The 24,919-nt window shown below is 36.1% G+C and overlaps 1 protein-coding gene across 2 annotated transcripts in view; it reads right to left on the bottom strand.

Moving 5' to 3' along the window:
* ASH1L (ASH1 like histone lysine methyltransferase) overlaps positions 1-24,919 on the bottom strand; it is a 189,274-nt gene that overhangs the window by 108,617 nt on the left and 55,738 nt on the right. For both annotated transcript variants that reach the window (XM_069480458.1, XM_069480459.1), the window contains exons 3-4: positions 15,319-19,882; positions 970-1,071 (exon numbers count right to left, since the gene is read on the bottom strand). In XM_069480458.1, coding sequence (XP_069336559.1) covers positions 970-1,071; positions 15,319-19,882 — 4,666 coding nt within the window. The remainder of the gene's footprint in view (positions 1-969; positions 1,072-15,318; positions 19,883-24,919) is intronic.

Raw genomic sequence — 24,919 nt, 5'->3', positions numbered from 1 at the left:
CTAATAAAGAGCTTCTGAGGATAATCATCAAATAAATGACTGAAAATCATCACCAAGTAAACACCACAAATAACATATTGATACATTTTGACAGTGAGACCTTGTACTGATCAAAAAATTAAAGGTTCTGACCATAAGTCACAAATGACCTAATCAAAGACACAGAGATGGAAAGCTAAGAGATGATATGTCACTTCCTTATTTAAAAACTTTCTACAATTTCTCACTGTGCTTAAGGATCTACATTACTGGTCCCTATCTACTTTTCCAGCCTCAAATTAGAAAACTGTCTTTAGTCTAATCACGCTGGCTCCTTTATTTATTTTTGTGAGCTCTCTATTTATATATACCCTTTATATATTGCCCTCTGTGGCTAAAATGAATCTACCACTCCCCATCTCTTCTAATAAAATTAATAAATTAAAAATTATTTTTTACTTTTCAATCCTCAGTAAGGGCAGATGAATATAAATATTTTTTTAATAAACAAATATACTATCAGTAAAAAGGAAATTGGAAGCACACCCTAAATGTTTGTACAAATTATACAAATGTTATACTGTATTACTACGTTATACGTACCAACATTTCAAAATATACAAACATTAGAAATTAGAAAGTTTAAAAATAAATATTAATAGAGGTTCTTCTGACAATCTCTTGTTTTGCATATGCCTAGAGATTTGTGAATGCTACTTTGGAAATTATTACTTTAGTCAACAATTTTATACATATCTAAATCTTTATTAAATAGCTCCAATCCATGTACCCCTATTTCACAACACATTCTCTAACACCTCAATTCAACTTTTTAAAGGGGAAGGCCACTATATTCTTTCAAAGTACATTATTACAGATTCTCACATATCAAGAACTTTTGTTTTTCTACAATATTATACTGTAAATCTTTATTCTCAAGTAACATATGAGAAACTATCTTGACAGTCTGATAAAACAAACAGCACTAGCCTGTTGAAGAAGTACTCTCAGATGAAGACCTCTTCCGGGTAGGGCTACAGTTTGTGCTCTCTGATGGTCGCTGGGAGGGTTTATCTGAGGTTGGCTGGGAACCTGGAGAGATAGGAAAAGATAGAAAGCATAGGAAAATTCAAGTCTGAAAATAATATCAAACCCTTCTGTGTTAAAACTGTATAATTTAGTTGCTGCCACTGCCATTCCCTGTAATAATATGACTTGTAAGCTGACAATAGGAGGAAAATAAGCAGAGGATGAACCACACTACACGTTGCCGTCAGAATTTCACAGGCCTCATATTCATAACTTCTCCTGTTACATTTGCAGAGGGAAAACTAATTTTAATAGAAGAATGAACAGAATACGTGATTCAGTTTTTATGTATTATGACTGTGAAACATTATTAAAAATATTAATAAAAATTACTAGTAATATTCTAATCAAATCTAGTCCTTATTACTGATTAAAAGGCGAGGTGGTTCATGCCTGTAATAGCAGCACTATGGGAGGCTAAGGCGTGAGGATCTCTTGAGGCCAGAAGTTTGAGACCAGCCTGCGCAACATAGCAAGTCCTTATCTCTACACACACAAAAAATGACAAATAAAACTTACAATGTAATTTGTTAGGAACAGTTGGTGTGAGAAAAGCAGGTCTAACCCGAGCATTTCTTTTTTGCTGTTGTTGAGACAGAGTCTCACTCTGTTTCCCCGGCTAGAGTGCCATGGCGTCAGCCTAGCTCACAGCAACCTCAAACTCCTGGGCTCAAGCGATCCTCCTGCCTCAGCCTCCTGAGTAGCTGGGACTACAGGCATGCACCCACCATGCCCAGCTAATTTTTTCTATATATATTTTTAGTTGTCCAGATCATTTCTTTCTATTTTTAGTAGAGACGGGGTCTCACTCTTGCTCAGGCTGGTCTCAAACTCCTGAGCTCAAACGATCTGCCCGCCTCGGCCTCCCAGAGTGCTAGGATTACAGGCGTGAGCCACCGCGCCCGGCCAGCATTTCATTTAATAGAATCAGAGATGAAAAGTAAAAGGTCGAACCTTAAACCCACATATCCTATCCAATTCACAGAAGTCATTTTCACATTCTATGTATTTCCTCTATAGCAAATTCTAGAACTGGTGATTGATTTATCCATGGAATAGAATAAATCTTTTAACATCATATACTTAAGGTCCCTTGCCTATACACATAACAGCTTATGAAGATAAAGAAACTCAATTTCCCTTCAAAAAGTCTCATACTTTTAGCAAAACTCTAAATCAATTCAGCATAATTTAACACATCTCTTGCTCAAGAGAAAAGTATATTGTTCAGGTAAGATTATTTTCCTGAATAAAATATACTTGGTTCCAATACTGGATTTCTTATAATCTAAAAAGCCAGCTGTTGAGAATACATAATGAATGTCCACCTTATGTTTGTTAAAAAAAAAAAAAAACTAGCAGCACTCTGAAACGTTCACTTTTAACTTGAAAATTACAAATAAAAAGCCTTACATACAACTAGAGGCACAAAAGGCACAAGAAATCAAATACCTGAAGATGAAATTTTAAAGATCTGCCTCTAAATGAATGCCCAAATGAAGAAGCGACTAATTCACTCAAGGTCAACTTAGGGACACAAGAACTTAATGGAGCTAAGTTTCTAATATTTCCCTTTCTCCAAGAGAAACAGTAGACTATGAGCTTTGTTTTAATTAAGTAGTATCTTAAATCACATCATTGTAAATAGTCTTTTAGAAGGCTACTGGCAGCATTGCTCAGGTGAGACAAAAGACTATGTGTTGCCATGTGAAAGCAACAAGTTATACTTCTTGGGAATCTGATGTGATAGTACATTCTACTTCTGAAAACAGTGATGACTGACGTAAAATCTATTCAAGAAGCAAGACTGTTTATTATTAAATCTTAAAAACAGACACAAAAGGGATCTTTAAAACCAACAATACAATAAATCCCCCTGGAGTGTAGTTCAGATAAGATTTCCACTAAAGAACTAAATATCACAATAAAAAATCTAAGAAGTAAAAGCTCAGGCATCAGTGAAGACTTAACTTTGAGTATTAATACTGAAACCTTCATATACTGGACAGATATATATTTCCTAGCCAGCCAGACACATAGCCAAGACAGAAGACAACAGTGGCCAAGAAGCTTGAGATATCATTCAACTCTGTTTATCACTGTTCCTGATGAATGGGCAAAACAATCATAAAGTATCAGGGAAAGAAGGGGTTTGAGAGCACTTTTCATAAAGTCTTCTTTCTCAGTCATAAACTAACATTTATTCACTTATTGAGTACAGTTTACGTGCTCAGTACTGTGCTAGACATTGTAGAGGTGGGAAAAGAGATATAAAAACAGTAGTATAATAGTCTTTGCTCTTAAGGAGTTTTTTAGGGTTGTGCATATCATTATGTATTACATTTCAGGTGGCTATTTGTGCCATCCGTTCTTGAGTTCCATCTTCAGTTCCTAGGCTATTTGGTAACGTTTCCCAAATTTCTTGGTCATCTTCAAGAAAGTCTTGATGAAGGCTTCAACTATACCTTTGATCATCAGGATATCCTGAGAATCACCCTGCCTGGCCTCACCCACCTCAGGGTAAAAGAGGGTACAGGCACTTTCTTCAAAGCTCCTTCTTTTGGTGGCATCTGGAGCTGCAGAGGCAGTGGGAGGTGGAATGGGGGTCAGATCCCCGGAGATCGTTATTGGCAGCATTGTACAGCAATTCCTGAGAAACTGAAACAATTGAGAGAGAGATGGCTTAGCTCACTTGGCTTCTGAGCCACTTTTCATTTCCTGAAAGTAATGGAAGCCAGCAGCCTATTTTTAGGATTTAACAGGAGATTGAAATAAAACTTCATTCAGGAAGGTTCTCATTTTTTCATTTTTAAAAGTCTGTCTGAAATCCCTATTCATTCAGAGCAGAGCTGTTCTTAACAATATTCTATATTTAAAGAGAATACAAGTTGTATCCCTGAGATACAGATCTCCATGGCTTGGTAATCATCAGCTCTAGAACCTTATTTCACTTAAAAACAGTGGTTATGGAAGGAGTAAGAGGATGCGGATACCTGAAAAAGCATTACCTAATGATGTAAACCAACCAAGTTTAAGACTGAGAAATGATGCTATAACTTATGTGCAAGTAGCAACTTGTTAAAGATGTTTAAAAGTATGTTAAAACTAGCCCAAACAGCAAAAATCATATGAAATCTGCAAACATTATCTTCACTACTGCCAGAAATAAACGGTCTTATAATTGCCATTTTACAGTTGGGTGGGTAGGGAAGAACAAGACAATGTCCAGAGAGAACTAGCATGTCCGTTTCAACAGAGACCAATATATATTTATGTTACCTAACCTAAAACAGAATGCAATGCAGAGTTGAGTGTGGTGGGGTTTTAAGTACATGAACTACGGAGTAAGGCATCCTGGTTTTGATTCCTGGCTCTGCTACAAATTAAACTACAGAGATCTACGGAAGTAAATGTGCCTGATTTCTGGTTTAATGAAGCACTCTAATTCACAGTGTTGTTGTGAGTACCAAAATGAGATAATGTAATACAAAAATCATTTCATCAAATTCAAAGTGTTTTATAAACATTAGTGACTATTATATATAAATGGGCTCCTTAGGTTTATCATAGAAGTTTTAGACCATATATACTTATGTCACCGACAGGCTTAGGCATTCAATATTAAAATAAAAATAAAAGAAGGCCAGGCACGGTGGCTCATGCCTGTAATCCTAGCACTTTGGGAGGCCTGAGAGGGGAGGATTGCCTGAGGCCAGGAGTTTGAGACTAGCCTAAGCAACAGTGAGATCCCCATCTCTATAAAAGATAGGAAAAATTAGCCAGACGTGGTGGCATGCACCTGTACTTCCAGATACTCCGGAGGTTGAGTCAGGAGAATCACCTGAGCCCAGGAGTTTGAGGTTGCAGTGAGCTATGATGGCGCCACTGCACTCTAGCCCAGGTGATAGAGCGAGACTCTGTCCCAAAAATAAATAAATAAACGAAAATCAAATAAGAGCAAGGACTTATCTCCAATTAGGGAGCTGGAACTAATCTATAATATCAAGCACTGACCTTAAACATAAAGTGAATCCAATGAATCCAGTTAAGAAGTACTACTAAGGTAGGAGGTACTCTAGGGCTGTTAGGTACTTGTAAGATAAGGTAAAGTTCCTCCAAAGTGAATCTTCTAATTCACTGATCCTTCGCTATAGCTTCCCCAGAGTGAGCCCAACAGATGAGTCAGAGCCAGAAGTTATTTGGCTTTCTGTTCAGTTTTTCTTTTACCAGGAGAAAAAATAGTTTTCTGCTTTCCCTACATTGTTCTTTCTGTTGCTGTTTCCATAATGTGACAAATGTTTGCTCAAGTCTCAATAGCAGTCATTTTAGATCTGTCTGGAGGGATGTGTGAAGACTCTCTACTCCTCAAAGGACAAGAAGTTTGTATGTATTCTGAAAGTTCACAAAAATCTGATATTTCCTCAAAGAATACACACAGAGAACACATATAATCTTAGATCTTAGAGAATTCCCATCTTTCCTCATTTCCACAGCCTATAAAGTGGAATAATTAATACTTCAGAAGTAAATAAAGGAAAATCCTCATTTTCTGGGGGTTCCCATGTATACACGTTAAATGAATTGATAATTTTCTCTTAAAAAATTAGTAAATAAAGAATAGAAATGGGAATTCCTCAGTTCATGAAACTATCAGGTGAAACACTACTGGGTGTCTCACCACTCTGATGATAACAGCTTCAGAAATAAGTTTAGAACTTCTATACACATAAATGAAGGAAGAATAAATTATAGATAAGTTGCAAAAGAAAATGTACCTAAATAAAATTGGGGGTAAGTACCTAAATAAAAAAGAACTTACCCCCAATAATCAACTTAATCATAAATTAAGTTGATTATTGGGGGTAAGTTCTTTTTCTTTGGTTGGAAATAAAGGCCTTCATGTAAACAAAGCAGATTCCTAGTAAGGAGAAAGACTGAAAAAGAGAGTATCATAAATTGGAATAATACAGAAGGAATTAAGAATTTAAAAAACGTAGAAATGTGAAAGAATCTTGGAAGTGGTTTTGATTATAGACTCTCTGGACTTTATTTGGCCATTATTTGATGAACTTCTAAAGATAACAGATTCTGGAGAAACATTTTTGTCAATTTAGACAAAAAAGGGGAAAGAAAGGCGGTACTTTTATAGGAAAACTATAAGATGAAATCGTGGAAAGAATGGCAGAAAGTTGAAAAAGGAAAAAGATAACTGGATTATAAAGAGGTAAGAATCTGAACTGAAACAAATCTAAGATAAAATAGGAAAACTACTTTTTCAGATGCCTGGGTATGAAGATAGAGTTGAATGGGCAAAGATATCAGAATAGAGAAAATTCCCACTGATGATAGTGTCTGCAGTGGAAGAGGCATTCCGAAGAAAACATGAGAACAAAGATTTATCTTAACTACTTTATTGAAACCCAGAGTATTGTAGGCAAAAAAAAAAGGAATTTCCCTGGTGCCAAATATAAATTAGCAAAAGAACACAGTGAATGAAATCAACAGTTGGTTAGATAAAATATGTATTTCTTTAGTCTAAATAAGCTATTAAAACTTTTGTAACTTAATATAGTATGAATTTTGGTAATACCCTGTTGTCAGTTCAATACCACAAACCTCACGTAATTGGGAAATGGTTTGAATGAGCACGATGTCTGATGTTTATGCTAGAAATATCTTTGGGTAAATTATGAAAAAACAGATTAAATGTGCTAGATTCAAAAGGTTGCCATGCAGTAGTCAGTTCAAAGACATTATCAATTTATTTTAAAATAATATTTTAAAGTATTTTCTACCATTTAAATCATTTGTTCCCACCAAAATTAAATCAAGTTACAAAAGTTTAGTTTTAAAAAAGAAATGCCTCTTTTATTATTTATGAGTCATGGCTATTTGGGAATGTTTGTTAAACAATGGCTGCATCAAAACTGGTTGTAATAAAAATGGCTGCTATGGTAAAAGAGTATGAACACAAAATACTTTTTTGTTCCCAGATTCAAGTTCTGAATCCTTTGCTATGGTTCACAGCTCATAGCAGCCCTGGAAACTTCATGTGAATGAGCTGAATGCTGAGATAAAAGCTGGTTCCACAATAAAAACAGCTGTTTCCAATTGTGGGAAATACATTTACAGAAAGCAATACATTTTATCTGACTCACCAATTAAATACACTGTAAGAGAGAATGATTCAGAGCTTGTGCTGGTGATTTTTAAGGAAAAAAACTCTTGTGTTTTTCTTCCTTTAATTAGGATATTTCTCATAATGCCCAAATCAGATCATTCACTGAAATGGAATTCCTCTGGAAATTCCCAGAACTGCACTAACCACACTACAATCAATTTTCTGCTTTCATCTCCAACATGCTCACACTTCTCTTATGGGTATACCTTTTTTCTATCATTTTTAATTTCTTTAACTGATACATGTTTATACATATTTGTGAGGTATATGTCATATTTTGTTACATGCATAGAATCTATAATGATCAAGTCAGGGTATTTGGTATCCATAACCTCAAGTATTTATCATTTTTATGGGCTAGGAACATTTCAAGTCCTCTCTTCTACCATCTTGAAATATACAACACAGCATTGTTAACTACAGTCACCTTACTCTGCTATCGAACATTAGAATCTACTCCTTCCATCTAACTGTATGTATGGGTGTACCTTATAAAACTAGAGTAATCTTAAAAACACTAGCGTAATTGTCCGAAATTAGTATATTCTGATCAATGCTTATACTCTTCAGTTAAAAACAAAACTCAGTATTCTTTGCTTCAACCAATATGCTTTTACAGAGAATGTACTTTTTTCAAACAAAAAGATTTAGTCCCCATTTATCCCTGGGGGACAAAATATTCAACAACATTGAGTGCATCAAAGAATAATACTCAAGTACAGTAAATCACCTACAATAATGTCCCATTGTCTGCTTATTCTATCACTTGTAAGCTATAAATGCTAAATGCAAAATACTCCATGCTACTGCTCTGCCCATTTTTGAAATCAGGTCGCAAGTTCTGTAATATGCAGCCAGCCAAGAGTCGAATATGCTGAAAAACAGAGATGGAATATCTGACATTCCAGGTCAGAAACTCTTTCTCACTAGATCTATTTCATGTCTACTTAACATACATAAACTAATTAAATACAATCATGTGGCAGACTGGGTAAAACCAGGAAACCTGGTCTCACTTAAGTATATAATTTCACCATAATTTTATTTGTATCAAGCCAATTTTATGTTAGTTTATAACACTTAGTATAAAACAGTCTATAAATTAGAAAAATAAGCTAATCACAAGTACATAATTTATAAAATGATTAGAGCTGTTACTCTTTTTAATGCTTTACGAGATTTAATTTGTTTACTTTAAAAATGTTCAATAGGTCAGTTTGATTCCCCATCTTTGAAACAAGTAGAGAAAGGTTAAATGCCTTGCTCCAGGCTACATACACTTGTGCCCCTGATCTGATTCCATTTATTTTTCCTAAAATTTACATCAACATAATTTATCAAATATGCCTGTTTCATCCCAACTAACGCTTATGATAAATACAGTCAAGACAAATAGTAAATAATCTTTGTTATTTTTTCCTTAATCAGTTATCAGTTTGAGATATGTTTTAATTAACAATCTCTACTTTGCTTTTTAAAAAATTCAACTTGTTATTTTAGAATAATTTTTCAGGCCGGGCGCGGTGGCTCACGCCTGTAATCCTAGCACTCTGGGAGGCCGAGGTGGGAGGATCGTTTGAGCTCAGGAGTTCGAGACCAGCCTGAGCAAGAGCGAGACCCCATCTCTACTAAAAATAGAAAGAAATTATATGGACAGCTAAAAATATATATAGAAAAAATTAGCCGGGCATGGTGGTGCATGCCTGTAGTCCCAGCTACTCGGGAGGCTGAGACAGGAGGATCCCTTGAGCTCAGGAGTTTGAGGTTGCTGTGAGCTAGGCTGACGCCACGGCACTCACTCTAGCCTGGGCAACAGAGTGAGACTCTGTCTCAAAAAAAAAAAAAAAAAAAAAAGAATAATTTTTCATTTACAGAAAAGTTGCAAAGAGTACAGTGAGAAAATATTTCATATACCTTTACCCAACTTCCCCTAATGTTAACATTTTACATAACTATGGTACATTTGTCAAAACCAAGAAATTAACATTCGTATAATACTATTAACAAAATTCCATCAAACAGGTAATGGGCAATTGAAAACAAACAAACAAAAAAACTCCCACAAAATTCCAGCCTTTCTTCAGATTTCATCAATTTTTTCAGTCATGTCCTCCTATTCCAGGGTTCAATCTAGGATATCAGATTGTATTTAGTTGTCATGTCTCCTTAGTCTCCTCTGTTCTGTAACAGTTTCTCAATCCTTCCTTGTTTTTTCAGTTCCTTAATACTTTTGAACAGTAGTACTGTTCAGGTATTTGTAGGCTGCCCTTAAATTTGTTGTTTTGGACTTTTTCCCCCTGATTATACTGGAGTTATGGGTTTTTTGGTAAAAATACACAGGAATGACATTCCCTTCCTAACATATTACATCAGGGAGTACATAGTATCATCATTCCTTATCACTGGTGAAGTTAACCTTCCACGTGATTAAGGTGTTTCTGCTAGGCCTCTTCACCATAAAGTTATTATTTTTCCCTCTTCATACTTTGTTTTGTGAAGTAACTAAGTCCAACCCATATTCAAGAAGCTCCACCTCCTGAAAGGGACGATCTACATATATTATTTGGAATTCTTCTGTAAGGAAGATTTGCCCTCTTTCTACCATTATTTATTTAGTGAATCATTTATATATATCAGCATGAATTCATGGATATTTATTTTTTTAGATTCTAATCCAATACTCTCATCATTTATTTTGTTGTTCAAACTGTTCCAGCTTTGGAGATTGGAGATGTTTCAGAATAATACTTGTCCCAAGGAGACGGGCACAGTGGCTCAGGCCTGTAGTTCAGTCTACTTGGGAGGCTGAGGCGGGAAGATCCCTTGAGCTCAGGAGTTTGAGGTTGCAGTGGGCTGTGATAATGCCACTACACTCTAGCCTAGGTGACAGAGCAGGACCCTGTCTCAAAAGTAACAATAATACTGATTATAATGTCTCAAGGGTGACCAATAATTTCGTAATACATGGAATACAGTAAGAAGTTTTTTGGGCATTTTAACATGATACCAAATTAATGTAAAATGAATCTATCTTCAATTTATGTACGGAAAAAGTTAACTGAAGGCTGAGGAGATCAATTTAAAATAACAAGTAGTTAAGCTGTCTTTATTTTACTTGTATGTATACTTTAAAAGAAAAAAACTACTTGATATTAAAGTAATCACAGATTGAGAAAATGTAATTATTTCTTTAAGAGGATTCTAAAGAATAACAAAATATTATAAAGAAGAATAATAAACCAGTCAGAACTGCTACAAAACAGTGAGAAAAAAACAGCAACATTTAAAGGTGTAAGAATTTTAATTGTTTACATTTCTTCACTTCCCATTCACTCCTCAGACTCCAGAAATCTAACACTTGCTACTGCTCTCAGATCACAAAAGACAACCTAACTGCCAAAGCCAATCATCCGCATTCAGCCCTTAACCAACAGTGTCTGCAATGCTTGACACTCTTGACTAGAAACTCCTTTAAGAAACTCAGTATACTCACCCTAAAAATTATTTCCTCTCATGGCTTCAATAATCACTTATCTAAAATTTTTAACTTCAGGTTTGACCTATCCTTTAAGCTACAGATCCACAAGTCCCACAGAACAACATGGAATCCAAATCTATTTTCTTCCAACCTTCTCCTTTTGCATACTTCATTTCACTTAATCACATCACCATTCAATCAATTGCCCAAGAAAGGTATCTGGAAGCCATTCTAAAATCCTTCCTCTTTTTCTGACTTCTTATCTGAATATGTCTTTTCTATTTCTATCTTGCTTCAGGGCCTCATAATATTTTGTGGGGACAGTTTTCCAAACTGATCTGATCACTTTTCTCTAATCCATCTGTCACATTGCTGTCAATATAATCTCAGTAAATTATTCCTCTTATTAAAATCCTTACCTACTCATTGCTTACAGGGTAAACTCCAAACTCTTGGGGTCTTATATAAACAAGAGGCTTTATGATCTGTCCTCTTCCTATCTTTCCAGCCTGATCTCTTGGGTCCCGTATCAGACCATTAATATTAACACTGAACTAACCAAAGTATCACATCTCCAAGCCTTTTCAAAGCTGGTTTTTCTGTAAGAAATAGTCTTCGTCCCTTATTCTTTGCATGTTAAACTCAAAACTCCTTCCCAGCCCCTTTTAAATGAGTCCCTCACTTCTCTGCTCCCAAAAATGCCTTGTGAATATCTCGATATTGGGAACTATCAATAATTTATGTGTATACATGTCTGTGTAATCTGCAAAATTCGTTTAGGGCAGAAATTATATCTTATCTATAAGCATATTCCCTGCACTTGGCACACAACAGGTATAAAATAATTGTTTGCTGAAAGAACACCTACCATCATAAGGGAATAGTTAAGAACAAAAAACAGTTATAGAGTGTTCCCTAAACAAAATTAAGGCCTCATTTTCAAAGTGATCAAAATAAAAGATATCTAAGCTTGAATTAGTACTTTTGTCTAGTATTTTGCTTAGCTAAACATCTCAAATGTTTTTTAAGAGGATACCTCAACCTATTTTCACAGCTACCTGAAAACAGTATATTAAGTTTCTATTAGAAAATCAAGTCACATCTCCATCCAAGAGTAATTGTGAAGAAGACAGAGATTCCAAGATAGAGAGTAATTAACAAAAGAATTTAGATTTGTGATATAATAAAGAATATAGCTGGTCTTTGTCTCTGGTCCTAAGGCACAGAGCTTCAAAAACCCTTGGAATTTCCTAAGTCACAGGAATGTCTTTGTTATGCCAATGAGGTGACTTAAAGACCAAAGACATGATTAGAGGGCTGAAACTCTGGGCCAGCCCAACCTCCAGGGAGTGGAGGAGAACCAAAGATAGAGTCCAATCACATGGCCAATGATTTAATCAATCACACCACATAATAAGTTCCTAATAACACTGGATACTGAGGTTCAGTGTACTTTCTAGATTGGGGCATATAATGATATGCTAGGAGAGTAATGTGCCCAAATTTCACAAGGAGAGGTAATAGAAGCTCTATAAATCCTTCCCCCACCAAACGTTGCTTTATACATCTCTTCAATTTGTTGTTCCCGATCTGTATCCTTTGTAATAAAACTACAATTGTAGTACAGTGGTTTTAGTAAGTTCTGACTTATTTTAACAATTTATTGAAATTGAGACGGTTGTAAGAAGTACCAAATTTTTAACAGGCCAGACAGAAGTACAGCTGGCTTGGAAACTCTGAAACTTGTGACTGGCATCTGAAGTGGGGGCAGAGTTGTGATGAACTTTACTCTCAATTTGGGGTCTTCACTAACTCCAGGTAGTTAGTATTAGAATTAAACTACATTATACAATATCCAGTTGGTGATAAAGACTTAGTGTTGGAGCAGTGACTTCTAATAGGTCCTAGCGGTTTTTGCATATCATTTTTTTAAAGACAAATAATAGACAAATTCTTATTCTTAAAGCAGATATTCTGGGATATATTAGACTTCCCCGCTATCTTTCTCATTCCTTGAGGACCCTAAAACCAGGATCACATCCATCATTTTCACCCCAACTCCTGAAATTGTCCTCTTAGGTGATTTCAATATCCATGTAGATGATATATTCAACAACCTGTCTATGACCAGCCTGGGCAACATAGGGAAGCCCTATCTCTACCAAAAAAGAAAAAAGAAAACTCAGATATGCTGACACTAGAGGCTAAGGCAGGAGGACTGCTTGAGCCCAGGAGCTTGAGGATGCAGTGAGCCACTGTACTCTGGCCTGGGCGACAGAGGGAGACCATCCTTTGTAAGCTCCTCACAACTTTTAAACTGGGACCTCAAATTCAAATGTTCCCTGTTTAAGTAGCTGAAGAGGGCCAGATATAACACATAACAGGAAATTGTGAGGACTGTGGCAAACAGAAGAATGCAGGTACCAACTAAAAGAGACTTGCCAATACTGAGCCCTAGCCATCATCATCCAGAAAATGTGAATCGATTATTGCCAGATGTTCTGATTTTTTTTGAGAAGAATTCCAAATTTTTAGGTGAAATGTCCAGATTTGTAAATTTTAGCAATCATTTTTTTAAAACTGTAGAAATCATCACAAAGAATCATATATAACTACTACTTTAAACACTGCAATTCCTCAGAGCTATCCAAGGCTGTCTTCTCCCCCTCCATATTCTTTCCCTAGGGAAATATCATAAATGTATACAGTATGTTTGGTTCCTGTATGTGTTCCTGTATAGTGAAATAGCTCATATATCATTGATAAATACAAGAAATGATACAGGATAATATGGAAGTTGTATGGGTCATACATGATTTTTCAAGGCATATAAATATTTTGCAGCACAAAACTAGCACCTGAACAAAGAGTATTACTAACACAAACTAAACACAGAAAGCCGTGGAGGAATGCAGTTCTATTCAAAATCTATATTCATCCCACATTCTACCTCTTGGCTCCTGTTGGCCACAGACTTTTCTTCAAGTGTTTATTGTGTGGTTTCTCCCAATCTTTGTGCAAAATAAACAAACAAGGACAATAAACTAGAACCAGCTATCTCTGGCATTGCTACATTTATCTGCCAATGACATCCTCTTGTGTCTACAATTGAGCAGCTTCTATCCTTTCTATCCCCTTCTATCAAGCTACCTTCATCTTTTCCTAGAAAGTTAACACCTATGTTTACTGTATTTATTAAGCAACTTAATCTTTTTTTAACTGCTTCTTTTTAAAAAAATTTTTTTTTCTTGGTGCTCTTGGTTACAAAGTTGCGTAAGTTTTGAGAGTCTGCTCCCAATTCTTATTTTATCCAGAAGTGCCCTTTTATTTTTAATGAAAGATACTGCTAAACAAAATTTTCCAAAAACTCAAAGTGAAATGCTCTTATCTCCAGCCCAAACTTCTCTACTGAGCCCCAGACCTAGATGTCCAATTGCCTGCTCAACATCTCTACTTCAATGATCTACAGTCACCTCAAACTTTGTATTAAAAAGCAAACTTGTGTTCTCCTCTAAATCTGCTTCCTCCTCCTTAAGTCTCAGTGGAAGGCACCACCACCCTAGTAGACTACCACTATCATCTTATCTAGACCATTACTAGCAAGTTTCCTTGTAAATTATTTTTATCCTCTCCAATTCAGTGTTAACACAGAAGCCACCACTTCTTTGTTTTCTCTCTTCTCAATTGTTAAAAAACATTTTCTAGATGTTACAAATGCATTATCTAGATTTCTTTCATATCTTTTTATATCTGATTGAAACAGCTTTTATGAAGATACCTAAAGATATTCTGTAAAATAAAGTCCTCCTGAATGAATATTCAGTTAAATTTCACAATGCTGAAAATTTTCAATGCTTGGATTTTTGTTATGAGACATACAGCATTAATAACATATACTTTCTGTAACATAGAAGCATTTATAACAACTGGATAATATATAATAAAAATCCTGCCAGGCACAGTGGCTCATTCCAGCTATAAGTCCAGTTACTCGGGAGGCTGAGGTGGGAGGATCACTTGAGGCCAGGAGTTCAAGGCCAGCCTAGGCAACATAGCAAGACCTTGTCTCTAAAAAAATTTTTTAAATTAGCAGGCGTGGTGGAACGTGATTGTAGTCCCAGCTACATGGAATGCTTAGGCGAAAGGATTGCTTGAGTCCAGGAGTTCAAAGCTGCCTGACTGTGCCACATTGCACTCCAGCTGGGCAGCAGAGCGAGACCTCATCTCTATTAAAAAAAAAAAAAAATTCTGCACACTAACAGATATCTAATGAGCCATTTCTCACTACACAAATTGTATAGTAGCCATTTTGCATAAAAAAGATAAATCATTTTTCCTGGTTTCCAAAAGTTGTGTAAATTTTTCTTTTTCTGATAATGCTACCTCGTCTCAAAATACAAAATTAATGCAAAGACATTCCTTTCTTGCTTCTTACATCTAAAGAAAATGAGAACTTTTAAGATAATACTACAAAATACATTTACAAAAACAAAAAGAGAGATCTATTAAAAGTTCGTATGCATGTGTTAGGCAATCAGTGGAAAATAATCTATTTCTCTTAACAAATAACAGGCGACAAAGTAACTCTTACCTGTCAAGGTCTGTACTGCCCTTTCACTGGAAGGCAGTGGCTCCTTTCTGTGAGGCCGATTTAGTGAAGTGTCCTGTGCAGAAAAGAGTCCAGGGCTGTCAGCTAATTTCTTCCGGCCACTGGAGTTAGGGTTTGAAACTCTGCAGCTGCCTATTGCACTTGTGAAAAGGTTCGTATGTTCATCACTGCTGGCTGGCTCAGAGTTGGGAGTGAATCCTCCAAGGGATAAACTTGGAGAACTTTCCGAACAGTCAATCTGTAAAGGTGTCTGCAATCCCAAGGCCAATGGACTAGAATCTGAAGGCTCTCGGTGGACCCACTGTTCTTCTCTGTTTATTAAGCTTTTTGAAGGAGAGAGATGAGGGCAGGACATGTGACACCGGTGCTTCTCCTTATGTTTATATCGCTCTCCAACAGTATCCTTTCCAAATCGATAGCGCTTCAGAGACTCCAGGACAGATCTTGAAGAGCCAGGGTCCATGGAAACCTGGGGCTGTTCGGAGGATCGGTGTTCTCTGTGTTTGTGACGGTGCCTATGTTTGTGCTCAACCATCCAACCATAGGCCATCTCAGGAGGGACACTGGGGTAGGTACTCATGGAAAGGAGGGGAGTCCTGCTGGTTGTAAGAAAGGCTTCCTGTCGAAGTAGCTTATGCTTTTTCTTATGGTATTTGGTGGGATTGAGAAGTAAATGACCAGCATGCATATAGGAAGGAGGTGGAAGTGGAGTGGTGAAAGAAGGAGATGGAGGAGGTGGATAAAGAGTGGGAGGATACCTTCCATAGTAACCTAATCCTATGGGAGCAGCTGTAAGGGGTGAAGGAGAATAAGGCATGCCATAGGAGGGATAGAATCCAGTACTAGAAAGAGGGAAACTAAGGCTGTGCATAAAAGGCATTTCAGCCATTGCCTCCCTCATCTTAGGGGGTCGCCCTCTTTTCTTTTTTAAGTCAGGTTTTCGAATGTAGTGCAAAGGGTCTAAAGGAAAAGAAGGGTGGGTATAGAAACTATTAAAGTTGATTCGAAAAATAGTTGGCAGAAGATCTCGGGGGATAAAATGATGACTTCGATGGGTGATCCGAATTTCACTTAGACGACTTATTAGTTCCTCCAGTTCTGCAATAAAATCTGGATCCTGTCTATTTCGAAGTTGGGGATATTTCTTTTTCCGTTTTCGTTTCTGCCTTTTCATCTTGTCATAGCTGAGGTAATCATGATTCCTGCGCTTACACTTGTGTTTGTGTTTTTCTTTAAGACTGCTTAGGACTGTAGAGGTTTCAGGGGGAATCAGAGAAACATGCTCAAAAGAATGTCTCCTCTTTTTTTGCCCACAAAATTTCTCTGCCCTGTCTGATGTGCTGTTGTTATCTGTTCCAATTCCACTATCACTGGGAATGGTCTCATCACTATGAGACTCACTAATTGGGGAAGGAGTAGCTTCTTTTAGAGATGTGAGTTCACTCAAGTGTGAAGGAGAATTTGGCAACAAAGTAGGAGGAGACAACCGCCTCCTCCCCTTTGAGGCCTTTTTCATTGCAAGAGTCTGAATCATACTGCCCTGTCTGGAGTGTAAATGCAAATATGGCACCGAACTGGGTTCAACAAAGCCTGCATCACTACTTACAGGGCTCTGACCTCCACTAGTCCCAGAAGACTGAGAGCAAATAGGTGATGGAAGAATCTCAGAACCACTAGCAGATGAAGGCAGCAAAGGGGGAAGAATCTGTCCTAATGCTGACCCGGCTGCCTGCTGAGCTGTTTGCTCAAGGACAGCAAGGCTGGCAGGGCTACCAGTAAGAATGCCATTTAAGACAGTTTTTGGTTTGCGACCCCTTCTCTTTCCTATGTAAATGGTTCCTTTCTTACTGACATTTATCTGTTGGCCCAATTTAGAGCCAAATGTGGCAGCAAGACTTGATACTGTATTATGGAGTTTGGATTGCACTTTCCCTTTATTACTTGATTCTACAGAGCTTGAAAGAATCTGATTCAACAGTTTCTTTCTCTTTAAAGTTTTCATTTTATTTATTTTGCGGATAATTGTTTTCATTAGTTGTCCATTGTTTCTCTTCGTAATTTTTTTATCTGGTTCCATCTCAAGGTCACTCATACTACAGATACTTGGCCTATGACTGTCATCTAGATCATCTGGATCCTGAAGTTGATCCTCACTCTCAAAGAAATCACTGCTACTTCTATGGTTGTCACTTTCAGACTCTATCTTGCTTGGACTTTCGGTGGCAACGAATGGAGCCACTGAGAGTACAGGTGGCTTCATCTTGACTGGTGACCTCATTTGCCTCTTAGGCCTGCCTCTCTTTTTTGGAAAAGGAGACACAGACAGACTTTGTTTGAAGGAAGGAATTTCAATTTCTGGCTGTAAAATTGGGGGTTCTTGTTCTTCCTTAGATTGTAAAGAAAAAACTTTAGAGGCAGGGATTTTTAAAGTCCTTTTAGGTGGACCTTCCAGTTGAGGCATTTCTTTAGATTTAGGTCTTCCTCTTTTGGGTTTATAAATATCAGACAAAAGGTCACTAGAGACACACATACCGGAGGACAGTTTGTGAGTAGCAAAAGACTTATGAGATGGTTTTTCACTATCGGTTAAGAGAGCGAGAGATGGAGCTGTGGATTTGCTCAACTTTGGCAATCGGCGTTTAAGGAAGTCATGATCAATAAATGAAGGTGGTCCAATGTTTTTCATAAACTTGGCCGGCTCAGAATTACTATTTGATAGTGAGCTACAGGAAACATTTTTAAAAAGCTCTGATCGTTCTAATTCTAGCCCTTTTGGAGACCGGCATGTGCTTCTTGCCACCACTTTAGTCCACCGAGGTTTTCGTCCTTTTCTTTTTTTTAATGGTTTGGACTGCAAACTATTACTTAGGCTTTCAGCAACTTGGCAGTGTTTGTCTGATGCAGTTACTGCACCAAGTTTTAGAAAAGGCTTGCTACTAAATAAACTAGTGAAGTTAACAACTGAAGGAGTAATAGTATGAATACTGGATTCAGTAGTCAAACTTGGCTTTTTTCCGAGGGAAGAACTTATTCTTGGAATATCTATATGGGTAGTTTTTGAATCACTTAGCTCTTTATCAATCCCTTTACATTCAATACTTATACTATGACCCATTGACCTATGACCAATGTTCATGTGGGAACTCTCTGAAGTAAATTGGTTCTTTCCAACAGATTCAGAAATTTCTTCCATTAGTTCTGTGGTAGGACTTAAAAGTAATGGATTAGGAGCCAATTGTGAAGAAGTTTCAGGGAGACTTCTGTTTAAAGGATTAACAGATACAGTAGGTGATGGGGAAGGGAGATTGCTTTCTCCTACTGCACTAAAAGGGGATTTAGCTGTAGATGCATCAGAAGCACCTCCCATTTGAAAGTCTGGAGAAGTGCAATATACGGGAGGTTGCTTTTCATGCTTTGAGGTTTCATAAGATCCCCTTTCACTGGATGAGAAACTGTCTTGCTGAATGCATGTTCCTTCATTAAATATTTCTTTCTCCAAATTAATGATTTCTTTTCGAACTGAGAACTTTTCCAATATGCTTTCTTTATTCTGCCGTATAACATTCTTCTCAAAAGTTTTGCTGGTGGCACTGTCTTTCATGGATTCAGAAAGTTCCTGACTTTCATGATTGTTGATGGTTGTACTACAAGAAGCCTTAAGTGGTTCCTGAGTGGGGAGCAGTGCTTCGGCTTTAAGGTTTATGGCATCTTTACTGACCAGTCCTGCCAAAGGACAACTCATTAGTTTCTTTCCAATGTCCTTATTAGCCAATCCCATTGCTGAACTTGCTACAATCTTCTTTGCACAGTCCTTGGTCACTAGGCCAACAGTAGAACCCAATTTCTTCCCCAAGTCTTTATTAACCAGTCCAACCACAGTGCCAAGTCCTAACTTCTTGCCAGACTCCTTATTCACTAAACCTGGAACAATACCAATTCCTAACTTCTTTCCTGAATCCTTGCTCAGCAATCCTACTGTAGTGATAGTTCCTGGCTTTTTGCCTAAGTCTTTATTAATGAATACCGCTGTGGTGCCAGTTCCCAGTTTTTTCACAGAGTCCTTATTGACCAATCCTACTGCCGCATTAAACATTGGCTTTTTCCCAGGATCTTTAGTTACCAATCCGACTGCTGTGCTGATAGTTGGCTTTTTTATTAAGTCCTTATGTATTATTCCAGCTACAGAGCCAACACCTGCTTTCCTGATCAAATCCTTGCTAACCAGTCCTCCTGCAGTGCCAGTTCCTAACTTCTTCGGTTTTGTCTTGGAAGACTTGGAGGGAGGACAAGTAGCAATGAGCTGTGCCAATTTTTCTGTTACACTAGTTCCTCCATTAAGTAATGCTCTGTCCTTTAAATCAGGATCCCGACTACCAACAAGAGTAGGTGGTGCTGCATTAATATAATCTGCCATTTCTGAGTGCACTGGAGATAGCTTCTTAGACAAAGGATTGTTTTCTCCCTGTGAATGAAGATGGATGATTTCTTCAGACTGGCATTCAATGGCTGCAACATCATCTGCTTTCTTGTAAAATTTTGAAGGGTCCTAAAATTTGAACAAGAAAAAGATTTCAGAGAGAGAGAGTAAACTTTATACCACTTAGGCTTAGCTTTACAATCCAACAAACTAATTGATCACATATTGGTTTTTAGAAATATCTCCATGATATTTTTCGACATTTTTTAAAATGGCATATCAATACTCTCTACTTTCATCTTACTTTTGACTGATTGACTAAATATAAATGAAGCATATGGATGTACTGTTTTTTTTTTTTTTTTTTGCATCCATTCCAAACAGAATGGATGTACTGTTTTGGAAAAGAAAAATATTTTTAGCTATAATATTCCATGATCCTCTTTTAAAATAACAGTTCATTGCCTACCTTCGTCACTGACTCCAATGATTCCAAACCAATATAGGACAATCCCTAACCTACTTCTACTTATTTAACTCATTTTAGATTATAGTACTGAATGAAGAGTCCAGTTCTCTCTTAATGTGGAATATAAAAGACAACTTAAAAAATCATATTTTCTGTAGAATGTGTTTTTATGTAAAATCTTAGAGTTGAAAGCAACATTTAAGTCATTTACTGTAAGTTGCTACCTAATTCATAAATCTTCACTATATACTTTAGAAATGAATTCACTACTTCATACAACAGACTCTTTTGGAAAATCACTGAAAAGTTCTTCCTAACTATAAAATATTCTTAAAAGATTTGAACAAATGTAAAAACACACTGTGTTTGTGGATAGGAAGACATAAAAATGACAATTTTCCCTAAACAAATTTATAAATTTAATGCAATCCCAATAAAAACACTACCAGGATTTCTTTCAGCAAATAGAAAAATTGACTAATGTTCATTGGGAAAAATATACGCACAAGAATAGCTAGGAAAATCTAAAAAGAAGAAAAGCAAAGGGATAACAGTACCAACTATTAGATTATTTTTAAAAGCCTCAATCTTCAAAACAGTACAGAACTGACAAATGAAAAAACAAAAGAAAGAACAGAACAGGATAGAAAACATAAAACCAAATTCAAGTATGTACGGAAATATGCAAAATCTTTATAAAAGGGAATTTGGTAATAACTAGAAAAATTCCATATGCATTTAACCCTTTGACTCAGAAATGCTATTTGAGGGTCTATCACCAGATATACTGGTATTTAGAGAACAAAGCTCTAAAATACACCACTATTTAAACAGCAAAACCCTGAAACAATCCAAATGGTTATTTTGAGATCAGGGGACTGGCTGAACAAATCAAGGTCTATCTCTATAATGGAGTACTAAGAATCTGCCAACAAAAACAAAAGAACGAGGAGTATCAATATACTGCTATGGAGTGATCTGATGATATACTGCCAAATGAAAAAAGCAAGATTTAGAAAAATGGTTATAATATGCTACCTTTTGTGTAAGAAAACAGGGATGGAGGATATGAATAGATATACCTATCTAATTATATTTAAAAATGAAAGAATAAAGCAAAGTAATGAAAACAGTAACCTATGGGGAAAGAAGCAGGAATAGACATTAGACCTCTACGCTTCTAATTTTTTAGTGTTTTTTATGTTGGAAATGCTTTACATAAGTTAGAAACAAAATTGTATCATAAAGAAAATTATTCCAAATCACTAAATTTTGAATATAATGGGAACAAGTACATCTAACTATATAGAAAATAAATTATACAACTACATGGAAAATAAGTATTTTGAATTACTTTAACACAGTATTTAGACTCCACATTTTAAATCCAAAAAATTATCCTTTTAAAAAATCTTAAATTACACCCAGTGACCATGTTACTGGTATATTTTGAACCTAGATACGTGACTGATAGATACACAGATCAAATAATTAAGCATGTGAATGCCATTAGGAACCAAAATTTGGAGAGTAAGAAAAGAAGATACAAATACAAAATCAAAGAAGTAAAAGTCCTGTAATTTTAAGTTGGAATTAGAAATATGTCGAGTCTATCTAGCTCTGCCCAATAAAATGCCTAAAAACAATGATAAGCCAGTATCAATGAACTCACACTCAACACTGTGGTCTCTAAATACCATTTCCCATTAAAATGAACCAAGGCTCCTGTAGAAATGACTGTTTCAAAATATTAGAAAGGAAATGTAAAAGATGATCTTAGTGACAGGTATATACCTCTATTCAATTCACTTTGTACTAATAACTCTACTTTTTTGTTAGAAATTTTCCATAATAAAATCTGTTTATTAAAACAAAGTCCTTCCCAAGAGCAAAGTGAAATATTACTTTTCTGCAACTTTCAATTACTAGTCCACGTCTCACTTTTTCGAATCACACATGAAGTCTAATTCCTCTTCTTCTGAACAGCTTTTCATACAATTTAACTCAACCAAGATATTTAACCTCCTGATTCAAGCAGTTTCATTCCTTTCTGGTCATTTTCTGATGGACATGTTTCAGGTTATAAATATTCCACTTAACATGTGGCACCTAAAATGAAACACAATACATTCAATACTTGATTGACTTGGAATAAAAGGAACTATTTCTTCTTTGGACAATTCTGCCCAAGGGGAAACTGGTTTGACAGTCTCATACAGTATTGATACGCACGCACAACTTGAAATTAAAGAAACTCCTTAAACTTTCTTCACATTCTATTAAACAATCCCATTCTTTACTATTATGGTTACTTTTTAAAACTTGAAAATTAAAAGGGTTTATTGTTATAAATATTTTTAAATATATTTATGATACTTCTAATTTTAAAAATTACCCTTAAAATGGAGGCACAGTGGCTCACACCTGTAATTCTAGTACTTTGGAAGGCTGAGGTGGATCACTTGCGCCCAGGAGTTCAAGACCAGCCTGAGCAAAACAGCCAGATCTCTTCTCTACAAATAATGAAGAAATTAGTCAGGCATGGTGGCACTCATTTGTAGTCCCAGCTACTAGTGAGGCTTAGGGAAGAGGATTACTTGAGCCCAGGCATTTGAGGTTACAGAGAGCTATGATGATGTCACTGCAACTGTAAGACCCTGTCATCCCCCACCCCCTCCAAAAAGAAAAAAAAAGAAAGAAAGAAATGCAACGGGACAGGTATTGCGCAGGCTGGTCTCAAACTCCTGGGCTCAAGCAATCTTCCAGCCTTGGCCTACCAAAGTCCTTGGATTATAGGCATGAGCCAATGTGCTCAGCTATATGCGTTTCTATTTACATTTCATTACCTAATATTTTGAATGTCTTGTTACATGACTTTGCTGGCTATCTGTATTTCTTTAGCAGTGAAATAGCTGTTCAAGTTCGTGGTCCATATTATTTGTCTAAATTGTGACTTTTTTTAAATTTCTAACTTAGAAGGCCCCTTATTACTTTAGAAATACTCCTTTGTTTCTCATATGTTGCACATATTTTCCCCAATCTATCAACTATCTTTCACTTCATATTATTTTTCCTGAAAACAAGTTAAAATCTTTTATGTATTCAAATACCTAGGAAAAACTGTACCATACCTCACATAGTCTATAAATCCTTACAACCACCATATGATGCAATTACTATAATTGTCTTCATTTAATAGATAAAGAATAGTTTACATACTGGCTAACTTGCTGAAGGTCACTTAACCAGCAAGTGACTAAGGAATGATTTAAACATAGGCTGAATTCATAGTAAAGTTCTTACTATTATATTATATAAAATAGTCTCTTTAGCTTTATAGTTTTGTTTTCTTATCCTTGGAAAAACCATGTCCTTCTACAGATGACAATCTTCACTACATTTTCAACTAACACTTTTATAGTTTCTTTTTATTTTTACTTTATTTACTATCTTGAACTTTTAAAATATAACCTATGGGTAGGGAAGCAGCTTTTATCCCAAAAGGTTATCCCATTGTTCTAAGAATATTTCCACTATGCATTTCACGCCCACAGATTTCAAATACATGCATTATATATTCTTATTTGTATTTGGGCCTTTCTCTAAGCTCTTATGTTGTGTTTCGTTCATATTTATGCTTATTCCTGAGCCACTAATGTATGAATACTATAACTTCATAATAACATGTTTTAACGCTCGAAAAGACTAGCTTCTTTTCCTTTTGTATTCCCATAGAAATTCATTTTTTTACAACATTATTGAGATATAACTCACATACCATAAAATCCACTGTTTTAAAGTGGACATTTCAGTGGTTTTCAGTATATTCACAGAATTGTGCAAACATCACCACTGACTTCAGAACATTTTCATTAGGCTCCCTATTTTTACCTGTGTACACTTCCAGATGAACTTGAGATCTGACTGAAGTTTTAAAAAACTCCAAATGGCTTTAACTTTATATACTAATATAGGGAAAAAAGGTATCTCAACTTTAGCTCCACAATAACAAAGTAATTTATCTACTTAAACATGCATTTTGGTGTATCTGGATATTTACATCTATATAAATCCTAAACATTTGCTATTGTTTATTTCTAAATATTTCACAGATTCTGCTGTTACCTTTTAATTAATAAATTTTTACTGTTGTATTTCCTAACTCTAAATTGGTGGTATTCAAGAACACTGCTAATTTTAGTTGATAATCTTGAATTCTTTTTTCAACAGTTCATTTTTTCAGTGACTATTTATTAAGCACCTAATAATTAAGTGCTGACAATAACAGCAGGAAAAAACAACAACAACAAAAAAAACAGGGGCAGGCATGGTGGCTCATGCCTATAATCCCAGCACTTTGGGAAGCCCAAGCAGGAGGATCACTTGAGGCCACGAGTTTGAGACCAGCATGGTCAACATAGCAAGATCCCTGCTCCACAAAAAAATCAGAAAAATTAGCTGAGTGTAGTGGCACATACCTGTAGTCTCAGCCACTCAGGAAGCTGAGATGGGAGGATCGCTTGAGCCCAGGAGTTCAAGGTTACAGTAAGCTATGACTGCGGACACTGTCCTCCAGCCTGGGTGACAAAGCAAGACCCTCTCTAATGGCAAGACAAAACCAAACCAAACCAAACCCAAAAATACCTTTCTCCATGGAGATTTTATTCTAATGCATGAGTGGAGTAGAAATAGTATGT

The sequence above is a fragment of the Eulemur rufifrons genome, chromosome 8 (genome assembly GCF_041146395.1).
Source record: "Eulemur rufifrons isolate Redbay chromosome 8, OSU_ERuf_1, whole genome shotgun sequence".
Classification (NCBI taxonomy): Eukaryota; Metazoa; Chordata; class Mammalia; order Primates; family Lemuridae; genus Eulemur; species Eulemur rufifrons.
This window is presented reverse-complemented; position numbering and strand designations above follow the sequence as displayed.